Raw genomic sequence first — 22773 nt, forward strand, 5'->3', positions numbered from 1 at the left:
GAAATAGACAGTAACATCTCGGTCCCTCCAGTTCAGCTAAGAGATGACCTGGGGAAGGGAACAACTGACTTTAAAGATTCCCTCTCTGCTTCAGTACTAGGTATCATAATACCCCTACCCACTCACTTGCTATATCCAAAAATGGCATTGCATGGTCTTCAGCCACATTGCCAAGAAGGCCAAAAACAACACAGCACACTGTGCTCTCCAACCTTCCATCGTGTGCACCACCTGCAGCATCAGTGCAAGGCCCCCCCAGAGACTGAACCAGACCTTGGAACTTCACTACATGATGCCTGGTGCAACGCCATCATCACCCAGAGGGGGCAAGAGTCCTCAGACAGTGTGTGTTTGAGATTAACTCAAGGATAGATGCAGAAGGATCCTTTCAACTTGTTTTGAGATTTTACAAACTATGGCTTCAAAATTAAATGTTGATATTGTTTTAGGGCCTGATCCCACAGCCTCCCATCAGTTTCATTGGGATCTTCTCATGCAAAAAGCCAGGAGGAGCAGAGTAAATTGAAGATTAGAGGCACCTGGTAGGATGAGGAACACAAAGTGAAGAGAAAGTATTGTGTAAGACACATCATGCTCCAGGGTCCTGATAAGAATCTATACCTCACCCTTTTGAAGACAATGACACATAGAGCAGTTCCATTTGCACTACACCCATCACCGCCTGCATATACCTTAGCTCCATTTCCTGGGGGAAGTCACACTGCCTAACCACAACGTAGCCAACCCCCGGGGCTAGGGCACAGTCAAAATTCCTTGAGTGACTTTAACTGTGAATTTTCCCTTCTTTTAATTTTTTGGGGCATTTTAACATTATTGTTTCATCTTTTTAATGTTTGGGGAATCTTTATAAGGTTTGGAAGACTGAAGTCAGTGACAGGAACTTTCAACAGAAAGTGTTGTGTGACAGGGCAATGTTCCTGCTAATCTTTTCCATCCATGAGTGGATGTTTCCATGTGCAGAATAATTTTTATGTGCACCAGAACATATGTAGGTGCACCACCAATAGAAACAAAAAACCTAACTGTAGGCACTCTGCTAATCAGCTGGGTGGAATTTGAAGTGCCCAGCTTACAGGGAATGCTGACACAGGGTTTTTTTTCTTTTGGGAACATGCAAAAGCTCACAGCTTCCTATTTCACACCGAATTGAGGTGCAGATGTCGGTGAAAAGATACTTTTTTAAACCACAGAACTTTCCCGGAAATACTCCTCATTAACCAAATACAATGTATCACAAGCATTTTATATTTGCCCAACAGATTTACTCCCCCCAAAAATGGCTGGCTGATTTTTATAAACAAGTAGTCCTGTGGCACCTTAGAGACTAACAAAAAATAGAGAGAGTCATTAGCTTTCATGGGTAAAACCCACTTCATCAGATGTGTTGGAGTGAAAATAACAAAACCCCAGAGATGTATATAACAGCAAAAAGTGTTTACCTGTCAATTCTATAGCCTATGTTAATTAAGCTAATTAGATGGGCTTGATGTATCCCATGTATAGCTTTTGATGTGGAAATGCAAATGTTAAAGGCAGGGGAAACTGGGAAAATTGGCTTTGTAATGGGTTAACCAGTAAATGAGGATGAATAAAATAGATTTGTATGCCCAGATGAGCAACTTCAGCCAGACCATTTTATTCCAGCTCACTTCAAGTGAAACTCTGGCATTATACAGGTCTACATTACTACTGTTCTCCTCTTACACATCTGATTGCTCAGCCTCCAGCTTTTAAACACAAATACCTGAGAACATTGCAGCAGTCATGATAGGAAAAGCCTTATGGAGGCTCCTGCTTCTTCTGGCAATTACACCCCAGAGCCATGCAAAGACTGGACAAGAACCACAGTTCACTAATGTCATATCTGATGTGCAGGGCACAGCACCCATAATTTACAAATACAAAACCTTGGAACACAAACTAAGGCACCATCTGAGCCATCAGGAGACTGGTGCCCATAACTATTCCTGCCTCTTCTACAGGCTTCCTGCATGACTTTGGGGAAAACAAGTAGATCTGTAACACCTTAGAAACTAACAAAAATATATATATAGTGTCACAAGCTTTTGTCCCCATGTGCCTGCAAATATTTCCCTATGTCCCCAGAGAACTGAGAAGTCAATATTTTGTCATCAGAAATTTCACAAACTCCACTACTTCTAGCCAGGACAGTAGAATTGTATTTTGCTTTCACCTTGCCCTACATCCAGGCAGCTAGTCAGCAATGGGAAGAAAGGGGAAGAGTGAGTAGGAAAGAGGTGTCCATTTAAATAGCCAATAGACTTCCAGAAGCAAAAATATTTGCTGCAGAGCTTTGATTTGGTTACACATTGCTTCCAGTCTCCACAACCAGAAATGCATCTTGTTTTTACAGTGAACCACATCACAGCCCCATTCATCAGCAGACTGACCCCCTGGATTTCATGGAAAGGATAAAGTGAGGGATGAGCCATTATAAAGTTTTTATATATTGAAGCTTTGAATTGGTTGGGCTGGAATAATCCAATGGCCTCATCCTGCAACATGTGTGTGTTTCACTCCCTTGAAATCCATGAGCAGTGTGAGGAAGGACTGCAGCAGGGCTACTCAATACGCAGCCCACGGTGCTGTTTGGGTTTACACGGGGTTCAACACATGGCCTGCGGGTGGGATTCTTTGAACATGGCCTCCACTGGGAACACTCTCCACAACAGCAAGACATCTCCCAGGCGGGAGCATTGAAAGACACAAGCAGACGGGCTGGCTGGAACAAACGAGTACAGGGTGTCGGCGTTTCTAGCCCCAGAGAGGAGGTGTAGGGAGCGCCGGAGCATTGTGGGAAGTGCTTTGTATTCATGGCCCATCAGTATGAAAGAAGCTATTTGCATATATTTGCGTATATATTTGCATGTACATGTAACCACATTTAAGTTGCGGCCCTCGGCATTGTGGCCCCCAGGGCTTCCAAAGTTGAGTAGCCCTGGACTACAGAGTCAGAAGGTTAGAGATGAAAAGAACCCTGTATGAATGGACTATGCAAGGGGTTAAAAAAACACAAACCAGGTGCTGGGTCACTGCCCTTCAGAGCTTTGGAGGAAATCCCAATCAGCCGTATGTGACGGCAATGACATAGAACTGTAAGTTCAAGTCCTGCCGTGCTCCAACCTATTGCAACCTGTGCACATAGTGGAGCCTTCTCATTATTGCATAATACCGAGGTCCCTTTTGCAATGGGTGTCCGTCAGAGAATCGCCTTAAGTGGCACATCACATGCATTAGCTCAATGCCAGTATTCAGGTCAATCTAATGCTGAATGCAGTGCAAATGATAGCGCTTTTATCTGGAAGATTTCCTGGAAAGGAACATCATTGCTCCATCCCTGTACAAATGTCATACCGCCTAGTGGACAGCTGAACATTGGCACGGAAATCTATACATGGAGATTCTCATGCTGAGACAGTTCAGTCAGAGGGATTCATTCCATTCTCTCTCATTCCCTTGAAGAGAAACCATGGTGCTAGCCTGTATTACTATGTTTCTCAGCTTAGCACATCTCCTCAGTGCTATGCCCCTGCACTGTGAACTCCTGCATCCACAAACACCAGACAACACCACAGCATCCAAGGTAAGAAAAGCCCTGCAGAGAGTTTTGATTCTTCTGGTGGCTACACTCCAATTCCATGGAATGACCAGGCAGGAAACAGGCAGTGGGGACCATCCCCAGAGATATTTGAGTGAAACGCCCGAAGTTTACAGTAGAGTATCTCTCAGGCATAAAACCCAGTGGGGAAAAGGTTAAAATACAAGACTAGCAACCAGGAAACCTGGGTGCTCTTTTTGTCTCTGCAACGAATTACCTGTGCATCTTATATACCTCAGTTTCCCTATTTGTAAAATGTGGAGAATATTTCCCTACCTAACAACCGCTGGAACACACCCCAAAAATATCCCATTACTGTAAGTACTTAAGTACTATATTATGTCACTATATGACACGTAAATATTAGTTAGTAGTAGATCTTATGGAAAATGGAAAAGGATCCATATATGTTTTGACATATTCATACACATTTTCAGTCCCATTGGTAGTTTGCAATAGCCTCATTCTCCTCTCCTCCCTCCCCCCCCCCCCCCCTCCTCCTGCCAATTCCCCGGGGATTGTATTTCAAAATCAGATTTCAAACTCAAAAAGTGTCCAAAATAAATTAAAAGTTCTAGTGCAAAAAAACCCTACAACGTGACTTACACCTTCAAGAATTTGGTTGCTCTCTCTCTTTTGATTACTCTTGCTAGCATGAAGGAACTTGACAGGGGCAAAGAGCAGGACTAGAGTAGAAAGTGAGAACAAGACTTGTCACTGTAAAGACAAGCCATTCATTTCCCTCTTGGAACGCCAGGAGAGTCCCTGCTTCTCTTCTCTTCCCTTTACCCTCTTTATTTTCACAGCTGTTGGGGAAATGGTTCTACATAGCTGGGGCCTCACAGTCCCCCATTCACCTGCTGGAAATGGTGCTGATTGATAATGCTTATCTTGATGTGAACCCTACTGGGCAGGAGCAGGAGTTACTCATCAACCAGCATGTCACAGCGTAAGACTGTTCGTTCTTCAATGCCTCCCTTTCTTCCCTCTGTCCATCTATGCCTCAATCTTATTTTCAGAGCATAATTTCCCCCCTTACTCCATAGATTTTTCAGCATAATGTTTCAATTAACATCGTCTGAACAAAGAAGGTACAAGGGGATTTTTTTAGAAGTTTCTCTTTGTAATTTTTTCCAGTGATCTCTCTCACCCCTCACTCAATCATGTCTGCCCAAGCCTCCTACAAACAGGACCCATGTTTAATCATTCCCGGCCTACCATGCTAATTCTATTGGAGGGAAGTGATATGGTCTGTGTTTTACATCCAGTCAAACTAAATTATCAAAATGGTCCTTTTCTAGCCTTGGCATCTATTGATTTTTCCCTTCATTTTACTGACCTCCCTCATCATCCTTGCAGTCAGATTAGAGTTTCTCTTGCTCCCCTAATCAGTTCCTCACTAGGCTCCCTGTATCCATATTAATGTACCAGACTGGCCCCTGCAACACAAAGGCTACCTGCTTATGCTGTATATTCTACACCAGTGGTCTCCATCCTTTCTAACCACAAGATCACTTTTTCTCTTTAAGTGCCTACCTCAAACCCAAATACTCTTGCCCAGCTTCCTTCTCCGCCCCTGCTCCATCCCTTTGCCAAGGCCTCACGCTATCCACTTTCCTCCCCGAATCTCGTTCACTTTCACCAGGCTGGGTACAGGCTCTGGTCTTGGGCCAAGGGGTTTGGAGTGTGGGAGGGGACACCCTGAAGGTAGGGAGGTGGGCTAGGTTCTGGAGCGGATTAGGGGATACAGAATTTGCCTGGGTGGTGCAGGGTTGGAGACTTGAGGCCTGCCCTGGGGCTATATCTACGCTACAAGGGTTTTGCGCAAAAACCCACAGAGCGTCCACACCTCAAGCACATTTTTGCGCTAGAAAATCTGGTCAATCGACAGAACAGAGGGCTTTCTGCAGTGGAGGTATACCTCCTTCTATGAAGCATAACTCTTTTTTGCTCTTGTGAAAAAAGGTATGTGTGGACTCTCCACAGGGGTTTCTTGTGCAAAAAGAGCCTATCCAAAAAAGCACAGGTGCTCTGATGGCCATTCACAGAATGGAATCACAGAACGGAATTGCACAAAAGCACATCACTTTTGTGATGCGCTTTAAGGTCTGGATGCACTTTTGCACAAGAAGTTTTTGCGCAAGAACTCTTCTGCAAAAGCCTTCTTGTGCAAAAACCCTGCAGTGCAGACAAAGGCTGGGAGTGGCCAGACAGGCAACACAGGCTGCCCAAGGGATGGAGCTGGCTCCCACATTAGGGAAAGCAGGATAAGGGACCTGCTGGAGAGAGGGTAGAGGAGTGGATTCTGGAGTGGCTTAGCAGAAAGGGCATTAGTATCTGGAGCACGGGGTGGTGCACTCAAGTCCCCGCCAGCCCCCACTCCACCCATTCAGGCAGCGGTCTGGCAGCCAACACCAGCTGCCCCAGGGATGGAGCTGGCGCCTGCATTAGGGAGGCAGGGTAAGGGATGCCCTGAAGGTCGGGAGCTGGGTTCTGGAGTGGAGTAGCGGATCAGGCATTCACCAGGAGAGTGCAGGGTGGTGGGCTTGAGCCCAACCCACCCTGGGAGCAGTCAGATAGCCAACAAGAGGTTGCTGTAGGGAGGTGGCTTAGGGGATAGGGTATTCACCTGCAGAGTAGGGGGGTCCCCCCCTGGCAGCTCAAGTCCCACCTCCGCCCCGGGAGCAGCCAACACAGGATGAGGGACCCTCTAAAGGTATGGAGGTGGGGTGGGTTCTGGAGTGGATCAGGGGATATGGCATTCACCTGGGGAACATAGGGTGGTGTGGTGAGCTTGAGTCCCACCAACCCTGGCAGTGGCCAGACAGCCAACACCAGCTACCCCAGGGATGAACCTGGCTCCAGCATTAGGAAAAGAGGGAACCCTAGCCTGCGACCCAGGACAGCATGTGTTTGTGAGAATGACAGAGATTTGCATTGCCAAGCTCCCTCCATCCCCTTCTCTGTGTGGAGATGGGGTACAGAAGTGGAGGGAGGAGGAACACCCTGACATCAGCGCCCCCCTCTTCTCCCTTGCACAGGAAGCTCCCAAAGGGCAGCTCGAGGGCAGGAGCAGCATGACAGTGGGTGGAGGGGTAACTGAAGTGCCAGCACGTGATAGCTTCCCGGCCAAATCAGTCAGGATCACCTGTCAGAGGCTCCAAGATCTGTTGGTGACCACTGTTCCAGACCATGAATGTGAAAACTGACCTATGAGCAATGGGCTGTACCATGAGCCAGGCATTGCAGCCTGCCTCAACCTCTGCAGAGGGATTCAAAGCATCAGGTTCTAGTATGAACCTGGCAGGACTTCATCTTAGTACAAGCAACTGGGCAGGGCTGGGCATTCTGACCTGTGAATAGATAGAAGCCATCAGTCGGGCATGCAATTCTCTTGTAGACAGAGGAGAAGGAAGCTGGGCATATCGTGGGTGTACTATAGTACTATAGACAAGCTGCTGGACTCAGTGCAGGGGTAACTAGGCAAAATTCTATTACTTGTGTTACACGGGGGTAAGACTAGGGAATCTAATAATGGTGCCTTCAGTCCTTACAAAAACTGTGTCCCTCTTAACATACAACAATAGAACTGCCTCCAAGTGTTTCAAGACAGTAGAATCCTTCCACCCACCTCTCTAGTTATTTCCTGTTTACCCTCTCTCTTTTTAGGGGGAACAAATGTTTCTCAAGCAACTCAACTTACTTTGAAGTCTCTCTCAATAATGCGACACTAATTAAGTCTGGTAAGACTCTGATGCCGGGAGAGAAGCAGAGCGCGTAGAAGCATCATTAACAAAACACAGAGTGAATGGCAGAGAGGGTCAGGAGGTTATATATTTGTTACTTGAATGCGTCCTATTTTCCACTGCAGAGTTTGTTCATTTGAAGCCTCAGTACAGGGAGGAATCAGAAAACTGAACCCACTGGGAACCTGAGGGCCCTTGGAATGAGCCCTCCTCATTGGGGCAGTTCTTTGCACCATTCTTGGAGTGGTTCTTAGTCTGTAAAGCTATATCATGAGCCCATGAAACAACAATTTACAGGAGACAAAGCCCAGACCTGTCCTCTCACGCACTAGACAGACTAACCCATGGTAAGGCAGTTCTAAAATCTCTCACTCTTGGAACAGAGAAAAAAAAATGTACAGCTTATTCAAGGGAGAGGGGTTTTTTTAAACCCTCTAAATATTAACTCCCATTCATTGGAGAATGGGCTATATTATGGGGGTAGGGTACATTCTGAAGTAATTGGCACTGGTCAGTAATGAACCCGTACCAGGTTATAGACCAATGGGGCAATTTCTATGTTATTACAAAATTATGGCAAAAAACAAAAAGCCCTTCCCCCGCACAAAGCCCAGGCCATACAATGACAGAATGAAAAGGGGTCCAGTCCATGGGAGGCAGAACAGTGCCTTTTCCTGACTGCAACGTTGGAGCAGCTTCAATACACCATGAGCCGATCTGCACATTCCAATTCCTACACATATGTGGCTCATCTCTTATCCCCAAGCCTGCAAGGGCCCATGCATTGAATAGTGGGCAATACAAGCCACAAGCAGCAGAGAGAAGCATAAGACACATCCCTTCCTCAGCAGGAAGGCAGAGCTTGTCCTGCACCTTAGGGGCAAGATGAAACATCTCAAGATAGTAGCCAGGGGGCCAGCTAGGCACAACCATTCATAGCTGAACACACCAAGGAATCACGAGCCAGCTGCGTACATCCATGTTAGGACAGAGCCAGGCAACTTTGGCGCCTTCAAATCCAAGGCCATTTTTTTTAAAGAGGCCCAGAAAACAGAAGGGCCGTTGCAACTTGAATTGAAATGAATGGTAGATTTTCTCCCTCTGATTCTGCTGGGAGTTGGACTCCAGAAGCAGCTACACCCAGATAGGAACTTTTTTGCATGTGATCAGATCACTGAGCAAATGGAAGCAAAATGTATTCATCAACAATCAAACCAATAAGCTTGCTGTCCTATATTACCAGTTCTTGCAGATTTATACCAGGACTTGTGAAACAGAATTGGGTTAAATTTGATATTCTTACTGACCCCAATTCTGTTCTCTTGAAGCCAAGAATCAACACGCTATGGGGAAGCTTATGAGGAGCAGTTCCGAAGACATTTTGCTCATTCACTATCAGGCACACAAGGAGAAGAACTACACAGGATTGCATCTTTATGGTATGTAGACCCCATTATAAACTAACTTGAAGCTGTGAACTGAAATTGTGAAAAAGCTTCACGCGCTCCCCCCATTTAATAAAATCATGTCAGAATTTCAGCGTTGCAAGCTCTCGTGATATTTGGTGGTTTTCTTGAAGCCCCAGCTCCTGGAGTTACATAAATATGTAAAAATCTCAGCTTTCATTTTCTAAAAAGTTGGTAGCCATCATAGTTGCAAAGAAAAACTTGTAAAATATGCCCCAAGTGCACCATGCAGGTTCGAAAACCAGAATACCAATTTAAAAAACTTAAAATGTAAACTCTTGTGATTTTAAGTAGCCTGATTCATGACTTTTTCTACCCATGGGGTTGGCAATACTGGAGCTTATAAACCTCCTCACCAACCAGATCGCTCTATTTACTCCACAAAGTACAACTTTTTAACTTTTCCAGCTCCGAAACAACTACATGAGGCAGAAAGTCTCGGCATTTTCCACAGGGTCTATCCAGAGTAGTGAGGGAACTATCTACAGAACCCCCAGCACTTTCTATAATAGCTATCCCTCACAAACACAGACAAGAATAGCAGCCCCAACCACCATCCAAGCAGGTACCTTTATAATTAACAGAACTGACACTGGTGATCAAGAGAAGGATCCAGAGCATTGTAGAGCAATGCTCAAGCTTAATTTGGAGCGTGGTCCAGCACAGGTGCAGTCCTTTGGGAGCTCCTTGACTGGCTGCATTTTCTGGGCACCTAGGCACTGCTGGCACAAGATGGCCGGCCTTTGCTAGGTGCCAGTGACATAGAACTTTCACACTAGGAGACATCCTGTTGGTCCATGGGTTGAACAAATAGAATCTATAGTCTGGGAATCCATGGAATCTCCAGGGCTGTGTCTGCATTGGCACCCTTTTCCGGAAAAGGGATGCTAATGAGACAAGTCGGAATTGCAAATGCCGCGGGGAATTTAAATATCCCCCACGGCATTTGCAGGAACATGGCTGCCGCTTTTTTCTGGCTCGGGGCTTTGCCGGAGAAAAGCGCCAGTCTAGACGGGATCTTTTGGAAAATAAAGCCTTTTCCGGAAGATCTCTTATTCCTGATTTTAAGAGGAATAAGGGATCTTCTGGAAAAGGCTTTATTTTCCAAAAGATCCCGTCTAGACTGGCGCTTTTCTCCGGCAAAACCCCGAGCCGGAAAAAAGCGGCAGCCATGTTCCTGCAAATGCCGCGGGGGATATTTAAATTCCCCGCGGCATTTGCAATTCTGACTTGTCTCATTAGCATCCTTTTTCCGGAAAAGGGTGACAATGTAGACACAGCCCAGTAGTGTACAGTGGGATTGTTGGGGGTACTGATCTGAAAGCAAAAGTGTGCAACCATGATACCATTTTCTCCCAACACACTGCATTCACCAAAAGCTGTCTGGAAATGAACTCCGCTTATCTCCTATCACTTGGGAGGCAAGGAAATGCCATGCTATCCCTCACTATCTCCTCCCATTTTCCATTCCTGGTCCATGTAAACTTTTCCATTTATGTGTGGAATAATGTTATGTGCACTAAGGCATGTCAAGATGTGCATCACCAGTAGGAACAAAAAGCCTAGCTGTGGGTGCTCTACTAATCAACTAGGAGGCATTTGAATCTCTCCAGGGAATTCCCTACACCCCCCCATGGGGGTGTATACCCCCCTGAATTTCCCCAACACCCCCCCCCCAGTTTTGTGAACTATGGTGCCATACAGCCCACCTTCACCCTCATGGTCTCATCCCTCATCGGCCCTGAACCCCCCACGTAAATTTGAACCCCCCCCCCCACAATTTCAATTCCTGGGGAGGCTACTGAATCTCTCCTAGTGGCTACACAAGCACACAGTTTACAGGGTACACTGTTCACTCCCTCTTTCTTACCATTCCTACCTGTGTCCCTCCCCCACACACTCTGCACCCCCCTCTGTCTCTAGAGTCTCCCCTTGCCAAATCCTAGAGCCCTTAGTACAGCATCTTCTAGTGGGCAGTCTGGCTTCAGTCTCAGCGGACATAATAGGATATAGTGGGCAATCTTGACAAATGGCAGCCTCACTTGCACATAAGGAAACTAAATGGGAATGGCAGCCATCTTGACAGAGAGCCTAAGGCCTCCATCCCACTGACAGTAATGGAAGATGGCCACCAAACATAAGGGAAATATTCACAAGAAACACAAACACCAAATATCAGGAGAGTTGGAAACTCTGTGTTCCCCTAACAGAGGGGCCACTGAAGCCAGCAGCTCCAGTCCTTTCTAGCTGGGGGATGGGAGGTGGGAAGATGAAGAACCACTGTCTAGAGTGGCAGCTGGTGGAGATGGTGCCTGTGTTCTGCCCACAAGAGCCAGCCTCTCCAACCCTGCCTGGGGGACTGGGCTGTGAAGAGGAAAAGAACGGTTACTTACCTGTAACTGTTGTTCTTCGAGATGTGTTGCTCATGTCCACTCAGATAAGGTGTGCACACCGCGTGCACCGCGTCTTCCAGAGCGTTTTCCCAAACGGTACCCATAGCACTGGCAGGTCGCCCCCTGGAGCGGCGCCGCTGTAGCAGAGCATAAGTACCCCTGCCAGTGCTCCCCCTCCTCAGTTCCTTCTTGCAGGACACTCCGACGAAGGGGAGGTGGGGGGGAATCGAATGGACATGAGCAACACATCTCGAAGAACAACAGTTACAGGTAAGTAACCGTTCTTTTCTTCTTCGAGTGGTTGCTCACGTCCATTCGAATAAGGTGACTTCCAAGCTAACCCCACTATACGGAGGAGGGGTCGGAGCACCCAGAAAAACAAGCAAACAGGAGTTGAACAACCCAGAACATATTTATTCAACTAACAGAACTCAGAAAAACTGATCGAAAGATGCAATATGGTACAGAAAAGAAACCCAGTCACAACACAGAGCTGAGGACCGCAGAACCCAACCCTGCGTCCTTCCTGGCCTGCCGTGTCAACGCATAGTGTGTCGAAAAGATGTGGACCTATGACCACATGGCCTCCCTACAGATTTCGGTAATCGGAACCTGAGCTCCAAAGGCTACAGAGGACGCCTGCGCCCTGGTGGAATGTGCTGTAACCTGGGGCGGAACTTTCCGGGCCAAGTCGTAACACTCCCTGATACACCCCACGACCCAATTGGACAGCCTTTGGGTCGAGATAGGGAGCCCTTTCATTCTGCCAGCGAAAGCAATAAACAATTGCGTGGATTTACGAAAGGGTTTTGTCCTGTCGATGTAAAAAGCTAGCGCGTGTCTAGCATCCAGGGAATGGAGCACTTGCTCTTTAGGTGAGGCATGGAGCTTTGGAAAGAAAACCAGGAGGTAAATTTCTTGGGACAGATGGAATGGTGACACCTCCTTGGGGAGAAAAGCCGGGTGAGGACAGAGTCTCACATTATTCTCCAAGAACACCAGGTAGGGCAGGTTAACAGTTAGCGCCCTCAGCTCGAAGACCCTGTGAGTCGAAGTGATGGCCACAATGAAAGCAACCTTCATAGAAAGGTGCTTGAGGGAACACGTGGCCAATGGCTCAAAGGGAGGCGACACAAGCCTCGACAGCACGAGGTTAAGAACCCAAGCAGGGAGAGGGGGTCAAACCGAGGGGAACAACTTATCCAAACCTTTTAGGAATCTTTTAACCACAAGGTCAGAGAACAGAGAGACTCCTGCTGATCCAACATAGAAGGCGGAGAGTGAGGCTACGTGCACCTTAATGGAGGAGGTAGAGAGTCCACTGGCCCTGAGTTCAAACAGGTAGTCCAGAATGGACAGGACAGGTGCACAGGATGGGTGTACCCCCCTTCTGGATGCCCAGTGCGTAAAACACCGCCATTTGGCTGCATAGGACCACCTGGTGGACGGCTTCCTGCTACCTAGGAGGACCATTTGCACCTCCTGGGAACACTCCCTTTCTGGTTGTGTCAGCCACGGATAAACCAGGCCATCAGGTGGAGAGAGCTGAGATTCAGGTGAACCAGCTGCCCCCCGTCCCAGGGCTGGGTCAGGAGATCCTGATCCGGCGGGAGCATTATGAGCTTTGCACACAGCATGTCCACCAGGATAGGAAACCAGAACTGCCTGGGCCACCGAGGGGCTATCAGAATGAGCGTGGACCTGAAGGTCTTGACCCTGGTCAGAACCCTGGGAATCGGGGGAAATGCATAAAGGAGACCGGCCAGCCAACGCATGGTCATGGCATCTCCTCTGGAGTGCTCCCCCAACCCCAGTAGAGAGCAGTAGCTCTGGCACTTCTTGTTGCATGCCAATGCAAAGAGGTCCACTAGGGAACAACCCCACCTGAGGAAGACCTGATCTCGGGCCGTATCTTTCTGGGACCATTCGTGGGCTCCGAAGGACCTGCTCAATACATCGGCCAACAAGTTTTTGCACCCCAGCAGGTACTCCGCCTGCAAGTGCATCCCATGCCTTATGCAAAGGTCCCAGAGCAGCAAAGCCTCGTGGCAGAGGGGAGATGACCGGGCTCCTCCTTTTTTGTTGATATAAAAAACAGCTGCCGTGTTGTCTAGACTCATCAGGACTGAGAGGCTGACAGCCTCGTCAGGAACGCCTCGCAGGCTCTCCTGCCGCCCTGAGCTTCCGGACATTTATATGCAGAGCCCGCTCTGCAGGAGACCACAAGCCCTGGGTCCTGTGACGCCCTAGGTGCACTCCCCAACCTAGATCAGAAGCAACCGTGACTAACGTCACTGAGGGGGGAAGCACAGTGAACAGAACCCCGCTGCAAACCACCACCTCCTGAGTCCACCACTGTAAGGAGGCAATCACCTCTGGAGGCACCGTCAGCACTGTGTCCCAGAGACCCCTGGACTGGTCGAACACCTTCGCTAGCCAGGCCTGCAACGGTCTGAGTCTCATGCGAGCGTGGCGCACTACATACATACATGCTGCCATGTGCCCCAGCAGCCTTGAGCATGCTCAGGCGGTCGTCATGGGGAACCAGGTTAACTGGGAGACCAGGTCCACTATAGCCACAAATCTGTTCCTGGGGAGGAAGGCTCATGCCACTGTGGCGTACAAGAGGGCCCCCACAAATTCTAGCTACTGACAGGGAGTCAGTGACGACTTTTCCTTGTTCAGCATGAGGCCTAGTATCAGGAAGAGAGCCCTTTTGAGGGATACATGGGCCTCTACTTGTTCATAGGATCAGCCACAAATGAGCCAGTCGTCGAGGTATGGAAAGACGTGCACCCCCTTTTTGCAGAGGAATGCTACATGACCGACATGCATTTTGTGAAGACCCTGGGTGCTGTTGACAGGCCAAACGGGAGCACCGTAAATTGAAAATGACAGCGGGACACTATAAAGCACAGAAACCTCCTGTGGCTCGATCTTATTGCCACGTGGAAGTAAGCGTCTCTGAGGTTGAGAGTTGCGTACCAGTCTCCTAACTCTAACACCGGGATCACAGATGCTAGGGTTACCATCCTGAACTTGGACTTCACCACTGTCTTGTTGAGGTCCCCAGGATCGAGACTAGGACGAACCCTGCCCTTGGGCTTGGGGACGATGAAATATCGGGAATAAAACCCCTTGCCCCACAAGAGTGGGGGGACCCTTTCTACTGCTCCCTTTTGTAGGAGCACTAATACCTCCTGCCGGAGAATCCCTTCGTGAGAGGTGTCCCTGAAAAGGGACGGGGAGGGTGGGTTGGAAGGGGGCGGGCCCAGGAAAGGTATAGCATATCCACTCCTGACTATGCCCAGAACCCAGGTGTTGGTGGTGATTTCTGCCCAGGCGAGGGCATATCGGGATAATCTGGCCCCAAACAGGGGGCCAGGGAAAGCGACTGGTACACAACTCTCTAGGGATCCATCGAAACGGGTGTTTGGACTGTTGAGAGGGGCCCTGTCCAACCCCATGGGGGTTGTCTCCTCTGGGCCAGCGACGATGAGCCCTCGTCGAGGAGGGGGCCGCAGCCACCCCCACATCGCCACTAAGAGCATGAGGACGGCGTCTCCAGTAATCCCCACGGGGGACCTGGGACTGCGTTCTGCCCTGTTGTCTGTAGGGGAGCTGACGTTGCTGAGGGGCCGGTGTATGGATGCCCAAAGAGCGCAGAGTCAACCTAGTGTCCTTCAGGGTATGAAGCCTAGAGTCGGTATGCTCCAAGAACAATGACTTGCCCTCGAAGGGCAGGTACTGAATCGTATTCTGGACATCAGCAGGAATCCCAGAAACCTGGAGCCAGGCACCACAGCGCATAACTACTCCTGATACCATGGTGCGGGCTGTGGAGTTGACCGCATCCAGGGAGGCCTGAAGAGCCGTGCAGACGATGGTTCTGCCCTCCGTGGTCATAGCCCCAAACTCCTGACGCGCCTCGGGGGGAAGTTTATCTTTAAATATGTCCATTGCTGGCCACATATTGAACGCGTAGCGGCTCAGCATCGCCTGTTGATTAGCGATGCGGAGTTGCACCCCACCAGTGGCATACACTTTACGCCCCATAAGGTCGAGGCGCTCGGGCTCCCTGGCCTTCAGGGACGGCCTCGGCTGAGGAAGCCTCTCCTTCTGAGCCGCGGCCTGGATGACCAAGGACCCAGGGACAGGCTGGGAGTAGAGGTATTCGTGTTGGGACGTAATAGCGTCTCTCGAACCCCTTTAAAGTAGGGGTTAAGCAAGCCGGGGTCTACCACAGGGCCTTCGTGATCTTAGCCACAGTTTCATTAAGTGGCAAGGTCAAGTGGGCGGGAGTATCATCAGACAGGATGTCTACCATAGGATCCGTGTCCTCTACGACAGGTTCCACTGGGACACCCAGGTTGGAGGCTAGCCGGCAAAGCAGCTCCTGATGTGACCTGGCATCCATAGTTGGCATCACCAGAGCCGGATCCGCTAAAGCCTCATCAGGAGACGATGACGACAAGGACTCCTGAATTGGCACAAGGTCCATCATAGGGCCTGGATGGGGGGGCCGGCTGGGCAAGCACCACTGGCGCCAGTGGCGACTCCGGCACCGAGGCCACAGGGTCTCTAGTTGCATCCAGGGCTCCACTCCTCTGAGGCGAGGGAGGGGGTCGCGACAGAGACGCTGACGGGGCCGTCTGGTGACCCGAGGCACTGGATGCCGTGGACAGGGGCATAGGCCCCTGCCATTGATGATATGCCCCCGGCATCCAGAACGGCCACTGCGGTTGAGGCGGCCAGGACTGTTGCATGTGCGGCCGATCTCGCCAGTGCCGAGAGAAGGCTCTGCGGCCCGACAACACCCTAGAGGACCCCGATCTAACTGAGCCCACATCCGAATCCGAGGAATAATCAGACTCGGGCCAGGGCGGTGCCGACAAGGAGTATGCCTGTACTGTTGGGGGCGCAAACCTGGCCATTGACTCTGGCTTGCCGAGTAGGTCATACCGGTGCCGGCACCGGAAAAACTGAATCCGAGACCAATTGTGGTGCTGACATGCCGCACGTTGTATGCGGTGCCGAACTCGGTGCCGGATGCAGGTAATGCACTGCAGAGTCTAGCTGCCCAAGAGACAGCGCCCCTACCAGTGCTGCCGTGGGTGCCATGGTGGGCAACATCGATTGCGCCGGTGCTGTCAGCGCCGCCCTAGAAGGTGTTGACATGGACGGTGCCGGTGTGGGCCATGGTGTGGCTGGGATTCATCCCACCCATTTACAGAACCAAGCTGTCAGCAATCTGGAAAAGACAGAGTTGGCCTTTCCCCTCAAGAAAGCTCTGCAGCAGGGAGGGCAGGTGAGCTGCCTGCCTACCTCCATGGAGGGGGAATGAAATCACCAGGGCTTCCGCAGCTGGTAGGCCTGGTCCCATGGCAAGCTGCCTGAAGTACCCGTTGTTATGGATCGGTGGACCTCAGGGCCACAATTAAAGTATTTCACAACAGGCAAAACCCCACTCACTGTTCCAGCCACGGGGTGGGGGAGTGGAGGGCCACATGCCCCAGCTGAGGAGAGAAAAGGGAGCTGTTCTTCCTGCTCTCCCTCACTTGAGCCTCCAAGAATGGGATTATGCTGCCAGGTGTCCAATCTTCAAAGGGGCCCTCCCCAGCCAGGTGAAAATGAGTGAGGGGGGTGGGGAAGAGATGTAGAGAGTGGGGCAGGGCCTCAGAGAAGGTGCAAGCCAGAGGTGTTTGGATTTCTTTGGTCAGAAAGCTGGCAGTTCTACCCACCAAGCCAGTAAGAGGCATGCCCCTCTGAGCTGCATTCAGGCTCGCCAGCCAGATAAGCCCAAACCATGCGCTGAGAGTGGGTTGAAATAGCTCTGGCTCACTTCTGCTCATTCACAGCTCAGAAGCAGCATGCCGCTGACGGAAGAGCTGCAGATAAAGAGTGCTAGGCTGCATGAGGGGAAGCTCACAGTTTAACAAAGGGATTATGAGGTGGCTTGGAAAACTAAACTAATATTTTAATAAAACCCTATTAATTAAGATGCATTATTTTATAAGCACAAAATATGAGCAGCCTCATTTGTCAGTAAATAGGTACCTCACAGCAGTGGCACATTGAAGCAATTATGCATTAATTATTATGCTTTGTTAATCAGGAAACCCAAGACAGGCATGTTTTCAGGCCCACCAGGGGACGGGCCTACTGCTGCCACGGTAGCAGCAGTGGCAGCCCAGAGTCCCAGCCCTTTAAATCACCACTGGAACACCACACAGTGTGCTCTGGGCAGATCTTAGGGTTGCCTGGGGTGGTGGGATCATTGTAGGGCACACTCCAGGCTGAGCTGGTGGGGGGACGTACACCACAGCCCTGGCAGTGCTGAGGGCTGGCTGCCCCGCCCCTTCTAGGAGAGGAGCATAGAACTGTCCCCCCTTGCCTAGTGGCTCAGCAAGGCTGCCAGCTCCCCTGATGACAACCCTCCACACACACCCAGGGTCATGAGCAGCATGGCTTGGACTTCAGATGTTCTACACTGCAACAGTGACCTCTACTGTGCAAGCTGAAGAAGCACCACCATTAAGTAGCAGCAGGAATATACATACCATTAACCTCTACAGGAGCCAGCCACTAAAGAAGTGCAACTTTATAAGTGTGTTATAAATACATAGCCTGGGCAGGTTAAAACTCAGAGCACAGATAAGGTGTCATGCATGGTGAGGGTAATCGCTTACTAGGACAACCTGGTTAAGTGTGTCAGAGGGAATGAAGAAACAGGGAGGACTGGTAAAGAACATGGAAATTGTATGTCTAAACTAATTATATGCATCTAGCACCTACCGAACTGCTTTCTGATGCTGCAATTTTCCCTTTTTAAAACAGCACGGAACCAAAACTTGAGTGAAACTCAGTTGCAGGAATTCAGAGGCCATGCTAAATGTCTGAGCCTTTCTGATGAGGAAATAATTTATGCACCATGGCAGAAGGTAAAGTTTTCCTTATGGATCAGTAAATATCCTTGCCCAATCTTCAGTGCCACACAGCAAAAATGTAACTCTCAGAAACTGGGAGGGAACAAAAGGAGCCAGCCTCAGTTACAAGCAGGGCTGTATGGCCTGCAGACTGGGGCTCTATTAGCCACTAAAGCCCCTGCACGCTGCAGCTCTGCCTGGCTGGGGAGGGAGGGCTGTGCACGCACCATTTGCTACATTGATGACATTATCTTACATAAAGAAAGGGTGCTAGGGGATGAGAGCTGAGGAAATGTTGTATCCTAGAACCCTTCCTCTACTTTTGCTTCATTGATGACATCATCACATGGACTCACTGGAAGGAGACACTTGAAAACTTCCACAGAGATTTCAACAGCATCCAGTTCCTTGACACATCAAAAGCTATGAATGGGACACATCCAGCCCACTTACTTAGCCTCATTAACATGGGTCTTACAATTGAAATATACTTTTGCTGCTGTTTATATATATAATTTTGGCTTCTGTTATTTCCACTTCATCTGAAGGTGGGTTTTACCCACAAAAATCTCATGATCCTATATATCATCTGAAGAAGTGGGCTGTGCCCACAAAAGCTCATGATACCACCAGCATGTTTTGTTAGTCTTTAAAGTGCTACCAGACCATTTGTTGTTTTTAAGTTTATCCTATACAGACTAACTCGGCTACCCCCTGAAGCATCTATATATTTTTGTTAGTCTCTAAAGTGCCACAGGATTAGTCTGTAACTTTAAAAACAATGAGTAACACAGCTCCCCCTCTGTGAGGGCATTAAGCATGGGTAAAGCACACAATTAAGACAGACCCAGTAGCTTCCAACAGAGTGACTTAGTTCCTTTCGGGGCCAATATATTGCTGAGTGAAAAACCCAAAGAAAAGAAAGCGATCCTAGTGCTCTGGAGAATTCTCAAGTGACAAATCGTATTTGTAGAAGAAAGCGCCTGAAGCATGGGCCTGGTTAAAGTTAGAAGTAGAGTCTGCTGTTTTGTTACTTAGCCACTGTATTGTTAGGAACATTAGGAGTCAGGGGTTTTTGGTTTCAGACCATGGGGAATTTTAAGCACCAATTCTGCAGCTTGGTGGACCATCATATCTGCAGCTATTGGTTCTCCTTTTGTTAAAGGGATTTGTCCCATTTTTCCCTCATGTGGTGGAGGTATATCCAATTTCCATAAAGTACCTCATGGTAGATCAATCATTATGCTATTTTTTTAAACCAGTTTGTTCCTAAATTGATTTCATTTGTCATATTAGGGATTTGAATTAAGTCTCTGTAGGTTTTAAATCTTTGTACGGAGAAAGGGACTTCTGCCCATTCCCACCCTATGCTGGGCTTCCCTTGGAAGGATTGTAATGTGACTTGATTTTTAGTACTGGCTTTGGGTTGGGTTCTGATTAATGAAACTGCTGCTCCTGTGTCAGTTACGGCCAGTGTAGAACATGTACCCTGCTGGATATTAATGCATGGTCAACCTCCTGCTTAAAATACTTCCTTTTAAAACTGTTCTTGCTGCATATTTTTCTCAGGAGCTGTGTCAAATGAAAGAAACCAAACAAACAACTCCCCAGACAAGGAGATGCCAGCTACAGTCCTAGGATAACCCTGAACCTAACACGACTGGACATGTGCAGCATCAGGCCACTTAACGTCTGCAGCAAATAAAAGTTTTCTTTATTATTTCTGGTGTGTATCGTTGATGCAGCTTCAGTCAGGGGAATTGCTCTGCTGGTAGATCAGAGTTAGTGAGGAGAAATTAGCTAGTTTTGATTTGCCTGGTTATTTACAAATAAGCACAGTTAATAGGCCAGCTTTACAAATGCTGGGCAAATGGCTGTAACCATGGTTGCAAGCCAGCATGAAACTTGACATTTCTTCATTGCTTCCTCAAAGCACTGAGTTTTAGCCTGATGGTTGAACAGCATCAAATGGGAAACAGAGGGCAGTTTTAACACAGTTCTCCACTATGAAAATGCATTGATACCACTCAAATTTGTGATCACCAGCAGAGGGCACTCCTATACTACTAATTTAAAAATTTGGTGTACCAACAAATGCTGGAAGATATAGCTAATGTAATACAGTAAAACTCCACTCCTGATGGTCCGGCACCATCTGGAACCTGGAAGTGCTCTGAGCAGCCAGACTATTGGAGCTGCTCTGCCCCTGGCTTCCCCGATTCAGCCGCTGCTGACTTGGGGAAGTCTGGGGCAGAGCAGCTGGGGTGCTGCCAGGTTGGTCCCACAGCGCTGAGGGGCGCATCCTCCCCACTCCACCCCAGACCCCCCCCCCCCATGGTCTGGCATATTTGATAATCCGGCATCCCCTGGGTCCTAAAGGTGCCGTATTATCGGAAGTTTACTGTACATAGGGAAAAGCCTCATTTCTGTTTTTCTTTAGAACAGCTGGACAGTGTATATGAGGTACAAGTGTAAAACTGAAGTTGGTCACAAGCTACCCAGGTCACCCATACACCTGAGAAAATTCCTTTCTAAAACTTGTAGATGTGCATTAGAATCCCAGGCGCAAAGGATGCTTGCCCATTTCAAGGTCTTAGTCAAATGGGGAAGGAAAACAAACAGATCACTTAACAAAAAATGACCGCACCAAGCCTCCATCAGCAGGGTCCCTTCATTTAGAAATGGAATTGTTTCAGTAGAAGGGAATTCAAGAACAATCTGATTCCCACTAACTCTTGTGCACCAAAACCAGAAATGATCAAGTAGCAGCATTCCTTCTGTAGAGCACCTTATTACAAGCTTTCATGGCACCTCACATCCATTCATTAGTGCAGTGGTCTCCAGTCTTTTTAACCACAAGATCACTTTTTCAGTTTAAGTGCAATGTAAGATCTACCTCAAACCCAAATACCTTGCCTGGCTTCCTTCCCCCCCTCCCCTTCTTGGAGGCCCCGCTCCAGCTCTAACCCTTCTCCGAGGCCTCACCCTGCTCACTCCATCCCCAATCTCATTCACTTTCACCAGGCTGGGGTAGGGAGTTGGGGTGCAGGCTCTGGTCTTGGGCCAAGAGGTTCAGAGTGTGGGAGGAGACACCCTGAAGGTAGGGAGGGTTCTGGAGTGGCCTAAGGAATAGGGCATCAGTGCCTGAAGTGCAGGATTGTAGGTTTAAGGACCACCCTAGGAGTGGAGCTAAGGCAGGGGCTGACAGGCACAACAGTGGCTCCATGAGCTGCCCCTTATATACAGGCACCAACCCCACAGCTTCTACAGGCCACAGTTCTCCATTACTGATCAATGGGAGCTGCAGGAGTGGTGTCTATAGGCCAAGACAGCATGTAGAGACCCTCTGCTCTGACAGTCTCAGGGGCTGCAGGGACATGCCAGCCACCTCCAAGAGCACAATTGCCATAAGGATAATTATGACAGGTCAGGCATTTTAGAACTCATTCTCAAAATTAAAGCGTGAGAAATGAAAGTTATGAAATGCACAGACCAGTCAAAACCCAAAACTAACCCACTTTGCAAGCAGTTAAAGTAGTAACAACCATACATGTTGGGTCAGGAGATGAGAGGGGACAGTGTGTGAGAGAGAATGACAGATACACACTGTGGGAGTGACAGATTTGCACTGCCAAGCTCCCTCCATCCCCCTTCTTTGTGTGAAGACAGGGTACAGGAGTGGGGGGAGGAGGGACACCCTGACATCAGCACTTCCCCTCTTCTCCCTCCCACACCCTGCACAGCAATCAGGAGGATTCCAAGGGGCAGCTCCAAGGCAGAGGCAGGAGCAGCATGACAGTAGGTGGAGAAGCAACTGAAGTGCCAGCACTTGATAGCTTCCCAACCAAACCAGTCAGGAGCACCGCTCAGAGATACCAAGATCTACTGGTAAATCCCAATGTACTGGTTAAGTGACCACTGTATTTATGCCCTGTGAGGCTGGGAAGTTTCATTGTTTTGAGGCAAACTAAAACGAACAGATTAGGTGACTCACCATGGGGCAGAGTTTGTGACAAAGCCAGGAGTGGAACTCAGCAGTTCCAGTCCAGGGCTGAAACCCCCGGCCTAAACTAATCTTCTTCATCTTTGAGATTAAATAGGTCATAAGAAATGCAAGGAAGAAGTGTAGCAACAAGTATCTCTCTCTTCCCCAGAGCTAATCTCTCTTAATTCTAGGTCAGTAGTTCTCAAAGTTTTAGGCCCATGGCCCACCCATGACAACAAAATGCCTTTGCTGAGGTCTAAATACAAATAATTTAGTATTTAAGGTATTAGGCTACTGGAGCATAAAAATTTAAATATGCAGCTACACCATAAGTAGGCATATATAACTGATAAGGAAATATCAAAATTAAACAAATTAAGCACTTTGTTAGTTTACCAAACTTTGTTTTACATAAAGTAAAATATTAATTTATGTCCAAAACAAAAGGTTTCACCGTTATCTACATTTATGGCAGGGACGGGGATCCTTTTTTGGGTTGGGGGCCACTGATGCACGGAAGAAAAATCAGTTGGGGGCCCACAAAAAAGTGAGAGGCAAAAAAACCCAAGACAAAACAAAGATACCCCCAAACCTTCACTAAGGTGGCTCCCAACTGA

At 48.6% G+C, this 22773-nt stretch overlaps 1 protein-coding gene across 2 annotated transcripts; it reads left to right on the plus strand.

The window, feature by feature from the left end:
- The first annotated feature begins 3347 nt into the window (after positions 1 to 3347).
- LOC106732896 (alpha-1-acid glycoprotein 1-like) lies at positions 3348 to 19891 on the plus strand. Of its 2 annotated transcripts, XM_014580185.3 has the most exons (6): positions 3368 to 3625; positions 4447 to 4589; positions 7310 to 7383; positions 8715 to 8825; positions 18083 to 18186; positions 19741 to 19891. In XM_014580185.3, exons 1-6 carry the CDS (start codon positions 3512 to 3514, stop codon positions 19807 to 19809), a joined length of 615 nt encoding a protein of 204 aa, XP_014435671.1. In that variant the 5' UTR covers positions 3368 to 3511; the 3' UTR covers positions 19810 to 19891. The 2 variants fall into 2 exon arrangements, with proteins under 2 accessions (XP_025033862.1, XP_014435671.1); XM_025178077.2 differs by lacking the exon at positions 18083 to 18186 and having other exon boundaries at positions 3348 to 3625.
- Positions 19892 to 22773: the final 2882 nt, after the last annotated feature.

The sequence above is a fragment of the Pelodiscus sinensis genome, chromosome 22 (assembly GCF_049634645.1).
Source record: "Pelodiscus sinensis isolate JC-2024 chromosome 22, ASM4963464v1, whole genome shotgun sequence".
Classification (NCBI taxonomy): domain Eukaryota; kingdom Metazoa; phylum Chordata; order Testudines; family Trionychidae; genus Pelodiscus; species Pelodiscus sinensis.